Source organism: Erpetoichthys calabaricus, chromosome 2 (assembly GCF_900747795.2).
Source record: "Erpetoichthys calabaricus chromosome 2, fErpCal1.3, whole genome shotgun sequence".
NCBI lineage: Eukaryota > Metazoa > Chordata > Cladistia > Polypteriformes > Polypteridae > Erpetoichthys > Erpetoichthys calabaricus.
The window spans coordinates 38286809-38303312 of record NC_041395.2 but is presented as its reverse complement, the minus strand read 5'-3'; the positions used below and the strand labels follow the sequence as shown (position 1 = coordinate 38303312).

Below are 16504 nucleotides of genomic sequence, written 5' to 3'. Positions count from 1 at the left end.
GTATGTATATTCATTGTGTGATTAGCAGTCAGTTCTGTGCCTGCACTCAGGAAAGATCACTATACAAAAATAAACTGAATTGAATTGAATTTAATTTGAACCCAGGATTTGAGAGCTGCGAGGCAGTAGCACTAAACACTATGTCACCAATGCTGTGAAAGGTGCTTTATTGAATTGGCTGAAAATGTCTTAATATGTTAAATCATGCACAGTTAGGAATGTGCTCTTTTTTCCATGATACTGTATGTGTTGTGTTTATTAACATAATTCAAATGCTGCTGCAAATTTGCAGACCCCAGATTGTCCTAACAGCATGCTGTCCATTTTCTGAATTTACTTCACCGAAGAGTCTCTTGTCAGGTCATAGGAAGGCACACACATTCACCTGCTCTCACTAGGCCATGGTAGTAGAATTGCTAGTTGTCTGTCATGTGACCATACTGACACTTTTATGAGGACCGAATTAACTGGGACACAGGATGGCCGAGTCTGAGGTAACTCTGGAATTCACATGTGAGTCAGGAAGCAGCCAGCCAGGAAGAAGACCTCTCATCCTGGCTAAGCTCTGGGCATTGCCTCATGTCCATATTAGTAGATAACCCCATGGACCCTCTGTATGTTCTTCCTCCTCATCATAATGTGTGCAATGCACACACAAAAACTGGGATAAGGTGAGTACCCCGATCAAAGCAGAAACCTCCTTTTACATGTGCAAGTCTACTTATAGAGTTCTTTGGCAAAATGCCCCAGAGTCTTAAAAATTATCTAAAAAAAGGATAAACATCATCAATGCCCACTGTGAATCCAAAAATAAGCACGGAGCCTGTATCTCCTAAGCAATGAGGGGAACGTTACTTTTAAAAGTAACTTAGTAACATTACTCGTTACTCACAAGAAAAGTTTGCTGTACTAGCTGTGATATTTGTCTAAGGTACTTAAAATACAAGTAATCAATGTAGACCTTCAGCCTTAACATTTGCATTGCACCAGCTATTGGAACGTACTGTATTTTGTAATGCATGTAGTAATAAAATGCAGTACATATGTCATTCCAACAGGTGGCACAGCACAATCATTTTCTAGTAAAGAAATGGAAAGGAATGAAAATGCAATACATACAGTATACTATATCTGTATCTCTACAAGCAGTGCTAATGTTTCTGAGGTGCCATCTGTTGGAATGACAGAGACATAGCAACCAAGCAGACAGACACTTATCCTTTTAATAAGGTGGATAGTTACTTATAAAATTGAATGCATTGCCAAGAGTGAATTACTTTTGTTTTACTTTTTCTTCTTCTGTAAGAAAAAACTGCACATTTGACTGGCCAGCATTTGTTATTAAATCTTAAGCTCTTATAGGAACCTTCATTAAACTGATCAAGAAACACAGCCAAGCGGGATAATTATTTTGTGTTTTATAAATATGTTTAGGGCTTCATGTGCTGTGGAGTAAATAACATCCATCCCTTTTTTACATCCCTGATTTGAGCCTCCAAAGATTTAAGGTATGAAGGCTATCTGCTGCACCACCCGATCACACTGTTTCAACATACAGTATCTATAGCAAATGGCTGGATTACAACTAAACTGATGCATCATTAATGTGTTTCTGTCACCAGATTGTATATAGCACACTTTTTTCTGCTGGCACATTAGCTTCTTGCCTTACACCCAGTGCTGCTGGAATAATAATAACACAGGTATTTTTTACTTCAATCAGATAAGTATTGTTTTAGATTATTTGTTCTTTTAGAAAGTAATTGGACTGTGAAATGGATGTTTCTTTTAATGTGTTACCCAACTGCTCCCGAGATTGTCTTGCTGGAGTTTAGCACCTAATGTTCAGTTCATCAACATAAATTTAGAGATCTTTCAAATGTTGAGATAGATTATTTCAGCCAGGAGAAGGAATAAGGAGATCATCCACACATTTGTGTCAAAAATTTGATCTGTATGGGCATTTCCATCATTTTGTACCTATGGCTGCTGATCCGTTTGCAAACTGTTAAGCAAATACTGGTGGCCATGAACATGTGCAGACTAACAGAGTACAGCAGACATGTGCAGATTATGAAATCCTTAACTGTAACCCGGTTACGTTTTTACATGCCCAAATAACTGGGTTACTCACAGAGAAATCTATGTGTGTTAACCTGATTTCTCAGAGACCAATACCCTGGTTTTTCTAAATGGATTAATTTATACACTTACATTTATACACTTTTTGAAATGTGGTTTCTGTGAATAACTGGGTTAGTAAAGTGCCTGTGAACACATGCAGTAATTCTTAAGCAGGGCTTTCCCTTTGAGACCCCAAGTCTGCTTGCTCTCTTACTTTGGTTTCTTCGAGACAGTCAACTTAAAATTATCATTTTTTTCATTTGGGAATTTTGTGCAATATAACTTTCATTTTCTTTTTTGCTGTAATTTTCTCTAGCATTATTAGGCTTTTGGTAGCACTCTAATGCACTTTTGTATCTAGAGATCCAATGCACCATATAGTGAGCTTGTGTGTCACCACAGAGAGTATGCGTAGTACTCTTCATAATGGTTGCAGGGGTGTTGAGAGTAAATGCTGGGCCTGGAGAAAAAGATTTTTACTGGGCTCCAAAGTAAATAAATGAAAAAGGTAGTTATGTGTTTTATTAATATCAAAAGAATTGATTAACAGTATCAGACTAGAAAATGGGTTATTGGCTTTTACAAAAGAAAAAGCCCAACAAATTAAATTACTTTTATATTGTTGTGAGTGTACTGGTGGAAAGTAAAGAATCTCTTGTATATATTTCTCTTTTGGTTCGTCCTGCTTCCACTTCAAAACTGGTCCCGCCCACACGCAGCCGACACGGCATTTCTCGATTCCTATTCGTCCTCTTCCATGTCATGCACTATACTGGCCTGCTGAGCGTAATGCATCCAACAAGTACTCAAGGTGCTGCCACAGCGGTAAATTAGCTTTACCACCTTTGCAGGAGCCACCTGTGTCTTTACAACAGCTTCTTACACAGCAAACATCAAGAAGCTAAAAATTATCATGAACACATTTGAGAATACAACTCTTCTCTAGCATTTGTTTCCATGGGTGCATAGATAACTCAACCTCCTGGCCACGGACCATACTGTTTTAAAATACACGGGCAAATTTATCACCAAATCTCTCTACTATACGCTAACACTTCTACTTCTCCAGGATATGGACAGTTGTATGTTTTTGACACAGCTGAAGCTACTGAAGTACGCTTACAGAATGAAGCAAACTCTGCATGCAGCAAAAATGTACTTCTCCAGATAGATTTCATGCTCAGAACCATCAACCCCTTCGCTAAATCATACAAACACATGCATGAAATCGCTCAGTCCAATCCAGCAGCATCTGTACAAATGGTTTTCAAGGAAAACCCTAGGCAGGATTTATGACGATACAATGCCCCGACATTGCAGCGATTTTCATCGGCGAAGATAGCGAACCGCCTGCCGAAAGGGACAATGGCAATGTATTTAGCACATACGGGAGTTGTGAAAGATGATGAAGAAGAAGATAATATCCTAAATGCATATAGTCTTCAGAGTGTATAACTTATTCACCCTAGACGTGTTCACAGTTTGTTGTTCTGTAAGGACACTGAATCATAATGGGTTTAATTTGGCTCTTTTGACACTGATATGGATAAAGACTCTTTAATGCCAAAGTGAAAAGGTTCTCTGCATAGTGGACTAGACTGATTAAAATTATAAAACACAAAACAATAGACTAAATAACTATTCACTCCCTTTTAAATTAGTTTCAGAAGTCACATGATTAGGAGATCACCTGTCTAGTGTTTCAATTGACTGTAGTCTAAATGCAGCTGTATGTCGGAGGGCCAATGAGTGGTGAGTCAGTATCAGCGTACACCATGAAGACTAAAGAACACTTCAAGGAACTCCATGGGAAGGGGGATTGAAACGATCAAGTCGGGATGGAGACAAGAAAATATCCAAGTCACTGACTATCACTTGGAGTCCAGTTACTGTAAATCACTCATCAACACAATATCAACTGATGAAATACATGCAACAAAAGGGGTTTTTTCTCTGACATTTGGGAGAAAATTAACCAGTGATCCTTAACAAATGTAACATAACATAGCCCAGTCAGTCAGCTCCCAGCTACTACCTGCAGGCTGTGCCCTAAACAGGCCAAAAATGAAAACTTTCACTTTTTGACTATAGTACTAGGGTGTTGTACCGTGTTAGCCATTATGAATGTAGAGAAAAGCCTAGCAAAAAGACACCTTTTATTGTCTAACTAAAAAGATTACAATATACAAGCTTTTGAGGCAACTCAGGCCCCTTCTTCAGGGAAGATGTAATCAACGTTTTGACTACAATTTTTGCCATACGTTGCCTTCTCCTGGGGCCTCATGTATAACGCCGTGCGTAGAACTCACACTATAACATGGCGTAAGCACAAAAAGCGGGAATGTGCGTATGCACAGAAAAATCCAGATGTAGGAATCTGTGCGCATGCAAACTTTCACGTTCTTCCAGTACATAAATCCCGATCAGCGTGAAAAGTAACACACGTGCACGCGCCTTCTGTCCTGCCCCAACTCCTCCCAGAATTAGGGCTCTTTGAATATGCAAATCTATATAAATAGCCTTCTGTGAAAAGACAATGGGAAAAGCACGGGGGAAAATATAAGAGTTTCAGCGAATACCAAGTGGAGGCAAAGGAAAAATGTACTATTTGTTGGTTTAAACAGTGGTATAATCAACAAAAGAAAGTTGATCGAGTGACATAGTGTCGGAGAAACTCGAAAGCTGAAGTTCACAAAGTCGCACAGTGCCCGAAATAAAAAAGAAGTTGTCACATATCAAAGTCGGCGTGAAAAGGTGACTCGTAGTGGACCGTCTGAGTGTCATATGAAAGCTTATTAGGGTACAGAGAAAAAAAATAGGCACACATTGGGAAAAAAGCATGAAATGTCAACTTTAATCTCGAAATTTCCACTTTAATCACGTAGTTTATTTTGTCATTAAAGTAGAACATCATAAACTTCATCTTAAAATCATTTATTTTACTAGTTTCTCAAGTAGCACGTTAAATGCTTTGTTCTGTATTTGATCTTCTATGTGCTCTATGTGTGTGAATCACTATGCGCTTCCATTCTTTCTCTTTCTCCGACAGGACACAGAATCCATTGCATTTGTAATATTACAGCTCTCTGAATAATTAAAATACTGAGATGTATACGTGATATCTTTTTCATGATGATAGGAATGAAAGCATGTTATTAAACATGGGAACATGGTGGCGCAGTGATTGTTCATATCTCACACAAGAGGCTTGCTGTGCCATGTGCAACCTTTGATGAAATAATTTATTACAGAAGCACTTTCTCTTTCAAACGTACTAACCTCCAATTCATGTCCTTACTTTTCTTTCTCCAAATACCCAGTCCCACACAATCAGCTCTGTAATAGACGTTAAGCCATCTGTAAGCTTAGAACGCAGATTCTTCAAAACTTTTAAGGAACATTGAAATATCTTCATAGTACATGTTTAATTATTCTATCCGTCTATCCTTCCAGTGTCGCGTCAGCACCAGCAATAATACAGTGTGAGGCAGGAACAATCCCTGAACTAGCTAGCGCTGCGGCACCGTGTCCTCACATGTTTAATTATTAACAATACAGATTATTTAAATAAAGTTAAAGTTTTATCTGTATACTATAAGCAACATATTTTGCTGCATTTCATCTTAAAAATGATATCGTCATCATACGCGCTTTATAAAGTTGCGCAGGTTGTGCAATATTATAACTGTAGTGCAAGTTTACAGTGGGGTACCAGTAATTGTACTTATAAGTACAAACAGTTCTACAAGGAGCACTTGATGGACTGATTGAGTGCGTTTATAGTTCTTGGGAAGAAACTGTTTCTGAAACGCGAGGTCCGTACAGGAAAGGCTTTGACGTGTTTTGCCGTGGTTGAGGTAGTGTGTGCATAAAACTGTATACCGATAATTCTCTTTCTGATCAGCTGCTTCTGTGATTCCCCACTCAGATACAGTGATATAAATACTCCGAGTGATGCAGTGAGAGTAATATGGAAAAAGATGATCCGCTGTGGCAACCCTTAATGGGAGCAGCTAAAAGAAGAAGAAGATGCAGTGAGAGTAACAACGCTAAAGCAGTTATGGTATTTGGAATACTATGGCTATTCCCTGGCTCATTATATTGCTGCAGGTTAATTACAATCAGATGCATTACACTAATAAGCAATATGCAGTTAGTTTCAGTGTATTTATAAAGCTGCGTCAGGAATGTGGGACTAAGAAAGAAAGGATGAGCACACAGGAACAGTAGCACTGCTTTGACGCTGGGTGTCGCCAGTCTGCAAAACCGAGCGCAGAAATGGCGTACACCAGTGTATGAGGTACCGTGGAAATGTGCGTGGCTTTATGACAAGTTTAGGTTTTATACATCGCGATTTGAGCGTGGAAACGTTCGTACGCAACATTTCTGTGCGTACGCACCGTTTATACATGAGGCCCCAGGTCCGTTCAGGCACTCACAATAACGCCCTCACATCCATGTCATAAGAATGGGAACATAAATAAACGTACACAGTACATAAATATTAAATAATAAACCAACATAACATAAATTAAATAAAAACATAAAAAATAGTAATTCAAAAGACACAAAAAAACAGAAAATAAATACAAACTAGGAAAAAAAAACTGTCTCTAACACAACAATTTTATCAACATATGTAAGGGTCTCTTTGTACATTGGGTGCCAGTTCATTCCAGTGCCCATCCACACTCACCCAGGGGCAGATTAAAATTGTTACTCAAACTAACATTCAGTGGGCGGCACGGTGGCGCAGTGGGTAGCGCTGCTGCCTCACAGTTGGGAGACCTGGGGACCTGGGTTCGCTTCCCGGGTCCTCCCTGCGTGGAGTTTGCATGTTCTCCCCGTGTCAGCGTGGGTTTCCTCCGGGCGCTCCAGTTTCCTCCCACAGTCCAAAGACATGCAGGTTAGGTGGATTGGCGATTCTAAATTGGCCCTAGTGTGTGCTTGGTGTGTGGGTGTGTGTGTGCCCTGTGGTGGGTTGGCACCCTGCCCAGGATTGGTTCCTGCCTTGTGCCCTGTGTTGGCTGGAATTGGCTCCAGCAGACTCCTGTGTTCGGATTCAGCGGGTTGGAAAATGGATGGATGGAAACTAACATTCATGTCTTTGGAGAGAAGGGTGGAAAACTGGATTACCCCAAGAAAAAGCCATGTAGAGATATAGATCATCTACTCAGATTATAACCAAGAGATGCATTCAAACACATACATCTTAATTATCTCTAACTATGTCAATACCAGTCTGTCCTAAAAATGAATAAAAAATATAAGAATAATGATAATAACGATTCTCATATCATTACTTGAATTTAGATCTTCAGCAGTTTGTGTGTGTGAGAATGAGTCAAACTCTCATCTTCACAATATGGTGGGAATAAAAAAAAGGCAGAAAAACTGACACGACAACACTCCACTCTTTGGAAAACTCCACACCTTTAGCTGAAAGGAATCTGGGATCTCATCATGTCTGTCACACACATAGTGACTGTAATTAAAAGCCTTGTCCCAGCATGGTGCCATCCTTAACCTCTAGAGGTGCCAGCTTTTAAGTTGATTGATTATGCTGATCAAAGACCACTTGAGATGGTTTGAACGAGTGGGGTTGGTGGTCCTGGTGCTCATGTTGATTTTAACTATTTTAAGCAATGAGACGTACAGTATATGGGGTCATTTCATATACTAAAGAGGCTTGGGCAAAGCTGTCATTTCGCAGCAATGAGCCACTTCTAAATGATGATTATTTATACATTCACAATATTTCCTTATTTTTTCCACTGGAGCACTGGTGTGGTGGATAATGACTCATTTAGCACATCTGGGCTTAGACCTGCTATTTGGACCCATCATCTGCATGGACAATGGTGGTGATCAGACATGTGACAGGTGTGAGGCACAGCAGGGAACCTTATCTCAAAATGGAAGAACCTGGGGGGTGGAGAGAATGTGCACAAGGCATTGTTTTTCCCAGAACACTACATGGCAGGTCCCCTGGGTTGCAGGAGCACCCCGGATTCCCACATGGGAATTGGAGTTCTTTGGCTCAGCCCTGTTAAGTTTTGTGGGTGTTGCCTGGGGGTGATGTGGGGACGAGTGGGCCCTACTTCATGGGGCTCTCACCTTACCCAGAAGTGCTCCCAGGCCAAACCTTTGGGACATCGGAAGTACTTCCAGGGATTACTTAAAATGAGGTGTTACAACTCCGGGATCCAGAGTCAGAAGGAGGTGGACAAAGCCTGTTGGGAGTAGTGGAGAAAGAGGCAGAAAGAGAGAGCGAGTAAGAAAGAAAAGAAGACAGAAGACAAAGAGTTGCTGTATGCCATTGCTTGTATTGTGGTTGTGTTGAAGGAAATGCTGGCTGGAAGAGTTTCCTGCAAAATAAAAACTAATTCTTTTGTGAACTTGTGTCCAGAACCTGTTTGTGTCGAGTGTTTAGGGAGCTGGAGTGCACCCTGATGGCCACACAGGCATGTGCAGGAGAAATTTAAACATACTTGTCCACCTGCATATCTCTGAGTTTACTCCTTAACAGGGATAGCTGAATGGTATTGAAGGTACTTGAGAAATCAAAAAAATAATCCTCATAATGCTGCCAGCTTTGTCCCACCTTGTGGAGCAGATTGATAATTACATCCTCCACTCCAATTTTTGTCCAATAGTCAAACTGCAGTGGGTCCAGGTGGTCTACCACAAGAGGACTTGTATAGTCAAGGACCAGCCTCTCTAAGGTCTTCACGATGTGGCACTTATAATAAGTTTGTTATAATATTAAGTTTAATGTCACTGTCTCTGTGCAGACATTTTAAACTCTGTTCTTTGTACATGCATAGCTGAGCCAGATTTAGTACAAAGGGGCTCAGCATTTAGAATTGCCAAGCCAAGCATAGGACTAGATAGCCAAAGACAGCTGCAGGAATGTATAGTCAGCCTAAAGACAGAATAGTATACGTCTGTCCTCTATCAGCACAAAATCTTCTTTCCTTGTTTGGAGGATGAGACAACTGCAAGCAGGCATTGTGCTATTCCTGTATTTTTGGAGGTGGGGTTGAGTCCTTTCCTGTCCTTGTTTGGAGACCAGAGAGAGAGCCTGAACATGGAGCAACCAGTATATAAGGCTTGGACTGCTGGCAAGACACTTTGAAGCCTGTGGACGGACGAACCACTTATTCGTCCTGAAAAGCCTTTAAGCGCAGCGACGGAAAATGGCAGATTGTATACATCAAGTTCCCACCTTGATACTTGTCATGCTATGGCTTCCTCCGTCTGTAATGCCGTGTAAAACCATAAGTAAAGAAAGCTAAGATTATTTTTCTTATGTGATTAGTACCGCTGTAATCACTATGGGAGGGATATCGCCTTTTATATCATATCTCTATATTTTTCGGGTACTTAATACACCGCAATTTCAAAAGAACAAATTTCCAAATAGCTAGTGCCTCTTAAGGAAACAGCTGGAAACTTGGAGTCGGAAAGGACTCTATTCCGTACCTCAACAATGGATGGACACTGCTACAAGCAGCTTCTATAGTAAGTCGACTGCTTGCAGTCATGCATGAGTGCAATATCGACTTTCACTCTGTACTATCAATACTATTAAAAAAACGTTACGTTTCCAGAATTTTGGTATTGACTTGGCACTGAAATACCAGTTCTTGTGACATCCCTACTCACGATAGTTAGGAAATGGTGCAGGAAAGTGTGATAACCAAAAAATAAAAAGATATACATAACCAGAGCCAAATCAATTATATCTTCAAAAGGGTAGGTGAAAATATACTTAGTAACAACAAACAAAGAAAATCTTGTGGGAGAATCCCAAATCTGGGACAACCTACAAGTGCACAGCTTGACATTTACATCTCCGACCCAGTGATGTTATGTGCTGCACACTTCTGGTTGACCTTACCTGGCAATGACATGGCAACTATAACTCTCAAAATGGCAGCGGCCATAAGAAAGACAACATGGCTTAACTAGAGAAATGTATTTATTTTCACCCTCTTCAGAAACATATGAAGTACAAAAACACATGTGACTATGAGATTCCTTCATCTATAAATCTCAATTATAATTTTTGAAACAGAAAGAAGACAAACGGAACAATATCAATTGGTTTTCATCAAAAACTCTTTGATTGACAATGCATTGCGTTTTCATGGTGCAAAGTCCAGTTCTGGGTATATCTCTCTGGTGGACAATTATTTCTCATGCTTGCCCTCAACAGTTTAACGAAATGTTGCTGATGAATAGTCTGTCCAAGGGGAACAAACTGTTTATGAATAAGTCCAACAATGTCGACAAACGTTATTATCATTGTCTCTTGAAAATCTGCCACGGCGACTCGGAGAAAAGAAATTGCCCAGGTCATGTGCACAATTGTAGAATATGCACTTGATTAATTCAGCATAATGTCCCTCAGCAGACTCTAGGCATATGATACCTAGCAGCTGTGGGTACCCAGAAGGAAGGACAAGCATCCTGGCTGGGATAATGGAAGGTTTCATACCTGGCCAGGAGGCCATAATGGAAGGACCAGGAGAACATGCTTATCAGGAGCAGGTCATCCCCCCACGACAGGTGGCAGTATGTTCAGAGCTAAACCCGATTAGGACACCTGCAGGGCTGCATGGGAAACAGAGTCCAGAAACACAACCCTGTTGGGGTCTTTGGGGACCGTCAGAGGGCACTGCCGGTTAAGGACTGCCCTGGTTTCTGCACAACCCAAAAGTGCTCTGGATGACTGGGACAAGAGACTGGAAACAATTACTAGGCCGACCTTAAAAGAAAGCCTGCTGCCTCATTTTGGTTGATACAGATTGGGGAGGAGGAAGGAGGAATCGTGATTGGTTTATTTTGCTGGTGATTATGTGAAGAAGATGTCTTATCAAATAAAGAATCATTTATCCGAACCTGGTGTTGGGTATTGCTGTGTCTGTGGTTTGGGGCTAAGGAACACCCCCCCAGTGGTTATGTGGCATATTCGATAACTGCACCCTACTCACATGCTGTTGACTGATTGACGGAATTTTCAGGTCCCCATTCTTATTCTGATCCCATTGACAGTTAAAGAGATTCTGATGCTAGCAACATTCCTGGTTACTAATGATGCAATAAGAGACATCTTGTCTGAATGATTTGTGTACCGTAAACCTTTTCCGAAAAGAACCTTTTGGCCTGACAAATGTTTGAGATTGAACTGAAGGTAAAATATTTAAAACAAATAAGAAAACATACCAAATACACCCTTAAACACTTTAAATATATTTCTTTATTGCTATAAAAATTGCAGAATTTATATCTGAGAACTTTAGCTGACAATTACAAACAAACCCATGTAAACATCATGGTTGTCTAAACAACTAGTAAAACGTATGATTCTGGATCAAGATGCCATACCATACAATTCTCAGCCCTAATCCAATTCATGGCCTATCCTGGCAGCCCTGGACTCAAGGCAGGAAACCTTCCTAGATAGAGTGCCAGTCCACTAAGGCCTCACAACAGGTTTATTTAAATATTTTTCAGTCCTGGACACAAATAGACACGTGCAGACAAGAAGTAAGAAAGCAAAGTGCAGCGCATACTAAGCAATGGCTGTCTTGAAGGCCATCTATGACAACTATTCAACCAAAAGCAGGATAAGCATTTGTATTAAAATAGTTTTCCTGCATTTAGATTTTTTAAAGATTTTCCTATAAAAAGCAAAAAAAAAAATTAAATTACACCTTCTATACAAAATAAATTATACAAACACATGTAAACATCTATTATCTTCACATTACACAGTTTCTCAGTTTCTGATGTTCTGCTATCAGACAAGATGAGCATCCATATCCAACATCTGCTAATGCATGTCTGGCAGCCAGAGGGAGCTAAACCTGCCTGAGAGCGTCACTGGGTGATGAACTGCATTGGGTTCCCAGCTGAACTGGTGTGGGAAATGTCAGGGTAACTGGCAGATGGGTCTTATCTCATATTACACTTCCTTATCTTATTGAATTTGAATTGTTTTCTTGTGTGCTTCAGAAGTGCCTTGTGATGATCTACTTAATAAACAGTGCTTTATCAGATAAAGTTGAACTGAAGTTGAATGTAATGTGTAACCTGAGAAATAGAAAGAGGAGGACTGGGGTCTGTTCATTGTGGATTCACTGTACGTTTACTGGCAACATAATATATCACTAAAGAGCCAACATAAGTGCTTTACTGCATGGTCATAATTTATTTAAAGACCACCTACATCACATATAGAATAATGGGGTAAAACTGAAACAGCGGTAGTTAAACCCCTTCATTATGACAGTGGATCTCTATTATTCCTTATCAGGTACTGTGTCTCTATTGTGCTATTTTTCATTTGACAATTGACAATGACAGCTTTTGTTTTTTGTCCTGTATTACTACGATTCTAACACTGGTAGCAGGGCACTCTACTTCATTTTAAGAACTCCTATATAGTAGGCTTCTCTGTTTCTCCTGGCAGTGAATCTATTTTGAGGCTCTTTTGAATCATGTGTGACACTGGTCCCATAATCTATTTTTGTGGGACCCCTTTATTTCATATATGGCACTGGCCCCCAACACCTATTATGTGAGGCCCCTTTATATTATGTGTGACACTGGTCCTCATTTTTTTTTTTTTTTGGTGGGACCCTTAAAATCATTTGTGACACTGGTCCCCATAATCTGTTTCTGTGGGACCCCTTTATTTCATAAATGGTACTAGTCCCTATAATCTATTTTTATGGGCAACCTTTATATAATTTGTGTTTCAGGGACCCTTTATTTCCTATATGGCACTGGTCACCAAAATCTATTTTTGTGGAGCCCTTTAGGTCTCCATAATATTACATGATTTGAACTTTAAATCTCTCATTTTTCTCTATTTTAAAGCTACACTTGGACCACCAGCTATTTCTGTTTAGGTCCAGGGTCCTATATCTGTAATAGTAGTGAAGTACCTCACTTTGAGCTCAGCAGCAGTAGACATACCCTGCTGACTATGTTGCCCCTCGACATTCTGTACTCTTTTGGACAATTTATGCACTATTTCATGTAATAAGCTCCTCAGCTTTACATCTTGCAGTAGTGGTGCCCCCTATTTCAGGCACTGGACCTCACATTGCTGTGGTGTTTGGCGGTTGTTTTATAAATTTCTGTAATCCGACTCTCTTACTTTGATTGGAAGTAGGCAGCTACGGGACATCATGTTGCTCTCTTTTTGGCTTTTGACACTCTAGTTTATATAATACAGACTTGTGCTTTGAGCTTCTTAGTTACGTTCATTCAAGCATCCAGGCAGCAGAGCCCCATGGTTTTATTTCTTATATGGAACATCATACTGCTTTGTTCTGGTAAACTAATTCATGTAATGAGCTCCTCTTCTTTAAGCCTCACAGTGGACCTCTGTCATTCCACCCTAACTCTGGGGCTCCCAATTTATTCTCATGGCACTGGTCCCCTGTATTTTTGGCTAGTGACACATTGGTTCATGTAAACACTCTCTCTCTGTCTCTTCTTGGGAACATTGTTTTATTTTTGATACAAGACCCCATACTTCTGTTTTTTGGCTGTTGTTTCTTTTATAGACGTGGTGAACTCTTACTCTCTGTCCCTGGCAGTCTCACTCCGTCACTACACCCTAATGGTGGGACCTGCAATTTGGCTTTTGATTCCTTACTTCATGTAGTAAGACCCTCTTAATTTAGTTCCATCACTGGACCCTATGCTGTTTTCATTATTGATTCCTTACTTCTGTAATATTCACACATCTTTATGTGTGTATTTAGGTGTTATTTGGAGCTTTTATACATGCGTAATCAGAACTTGTGTTTTGAGTTTAAATATATAACCACCTTGTCTACACTTTAGTCACGTGATCACGAACAGCACCCCTTTGACGTGACTATGTGATATGTTAAATATGGCATCATTCTCACTTTTTCAGGTTATCCCTCTGTGGATGCCAAGTCTTAACTTCTTTAGTGTTATTTAACTTTGATTCTAAGTAGACCCTAGCGTTGGGTTTGAACTTTGAGTTCTCATTTTGGCCTCTGGTTTTGGTTGCTTATTATTACTCTGTCTCACAGCTTTCGACTCGTGTTTCTCCCTTTTGACCACATCTTCTCAGCATTCTGATGATCTCCTGGTCTTTTTGTCTCACAGTAATCATCGAGCATACTGCGTTCATAACACAAAGTCCCTCTACTTTAGGCTTGGCAGGAGACCTACTTGAATAATTTCTGGATTTAGGCCCCCATTGGTCGTTTATTCTTTATTTATATAATACATAATTTATGAAATCCTTGTACTTGGGCCTGACAGCACTATACTGATGATAGGAATCTTGATTTTATTTATTTATTTTAAATTATTTTAATTTAAAACATTGCATTGGCCTTCTGATTCCGTAATTCATGTCATGAGCCCCTCTAGTTTAAGGCAGGCCTGGCAGGGAAATTCTTCCACAGCATCCTGATGGTGGAACCATCTATTTAGTTTATGCTACCTTAGGCCACAGTTTTCGCATTTAATGACTACCTCCTTCCTAGTGGTCTTTTAGTGGTCCTCTTTCACTGCACCCTGATGGGGTAAGGCTCTCTTTAATTACATTAGTTCATATAACGAGTTCCTGTGCTGTAAGCCTGACAGTAGACATCTATTGCAACACCATGATGGTGGAATCCCCGATTTATTTTTTAGCACTGGACTAATGGTGCTCTGTTTTTGGCTATTGGTACAGTAGTCCACGTAAAGAGACTGTCACTTGATCTGTGTTATTGCACCCTGACGGTGACAGCCCCTATTTAATTTGTGGTCCTGTACTCCATGCTACTCTGTTATTGGCTAATGATTTGCTAGATCGATTAGTAAACCCCCTTTTGGTCTAAGTCTGGCTGTGGGCTTCATTCATCAAACTTTTTGGCTTTGATTCCGTAGTGAATGTCATGAGCCCCCCTTACCTCAAGTCTCACACTCTGATGGTGTTTCCCTCTATGGTTTTATTTCTGGCAGTGGACCCTCTGCTGTCCTTTTTCACTATTAATTGACTAGTTCATGTAATGAGTCTCTCTGCCTTAGGCCTGGCAGGGGACCTCTTTCACCACACGGTGACAATGAGGTACCTGATTGATTATTTAAATCTAAGCCCCATTTTGGTCAGTTTTTGATTATCTGTACTGTAGTTCATGTAACAAATCTCTGTACTTGGGCCCATGCTCAGACTGTGAGGCCTTATTTTTTAAAATTGGGGTACTGGCCCTGACAGTGCTTTGCTCTTGACTCACTTATTCTTGTAATGAGCCTCTCTACTTTAAATCTGGTAGTGGACCTCTTTAACCACACCATGATGACCGAACTCCTATCTAATTTCTGACCCTGGACCTCAGGCTTTTAATTTGCAATTCTCTTTCTATTTCACACCTGGCTGCAGACCTCACTCATCACACCCAGACGGGGCAGACCCTCTATGTCTTTTCAGTCACAAACACCATTTGATTGTCAAGGTCATTTGAGTGATTTTGACTCCCTCTGCTCTCTTTTTGGGACAGCATCCTGACAGTGTAGCTCCTTCTTCTCTGTATTTTAACACTTTCTTTTCACAAAATGTCTCTTTTCATCGATGATGAAAGGCATGTTTTCAGTTGTGTTGCCTTCTCATGGAAAAAAAAAAAGTAAAGCAGCTACTGACTACTTGTAATAAGATGACGCAAGTGTGACTTGCAGGAAGTTCTGGAGAAGGAAGTATTAGTATTGACAGGCAGCGTAACAATAAACTGGACATGCACAGTTCTTCTGGTGAATTCAGAAGAAAACACTGCATGCTGTAGTCAGTGAGTCTTTAACACACAAGAGGCAACACAACGCTTCTCTTCACATGTGCAGGCGGCTTAAGCTGCTTTTTCAAATGAACCAGTCCCCGCCAGATTTGCCTGCATCAGTGTTCACAAAAAAGGTCCTCAGTTCCCCTTTTCCTTTCACCTTGATGACCCCTCGCAGGGTGCAGGAGTAGCCCAATGATTGAAGAACTTCTGCGGTCTCCTCTGTCACCTGCACAAACAAAAAAGTAAACAAAAATGACTACATATCATCTTTAAACCTGCATAATCCAACTCAGGGTCATGGGGACCTAAAGGTTACCCCAGGCAAGCATTGCAGGGCTCACTCAGACACACACACACACACCTATACAGGGACATTTTGGAATCAAAAATTAATCTAATGAGCACATCTAAATGTCATGTCTCATTAGATGACTTTTGCAGTGACTTTTCAGTTGTAGCCTTCATTTAGAAACATAAGAAACAAGACATTTAACAAATGAGAGGAGACCATTCAGTCCATCAAGCGCATAGCTAAGCTGTTCCATTATCTCATCCTGATT

General features: G+C 40.3%; 1 protein-coding gene across 1 annotated transcript in view; it reads right to left on the bottom strand.

The window, feature by feature from the left end:
- Positions 1-11366: 11366 nt before the first annotated feature.
- The window catches only part of LOC114645771 (adenylate cyclase type 2-like), a 161033-nt gene continuing 155895 nt past the window's right edge, over positions 11367-16504 (bottom strand). Inside the window, exon 26 of the mRNA XM_028793603.2 lies at positions 11367-16170. Coding sequence (XP_028649436.1) covers positions 16024-16170 — 147 coding nt within the window. The 3' untranslated portion in view covers positions 11367-16023. The remainder of the gene's footprint in view (positions 16171-16504) is intronic.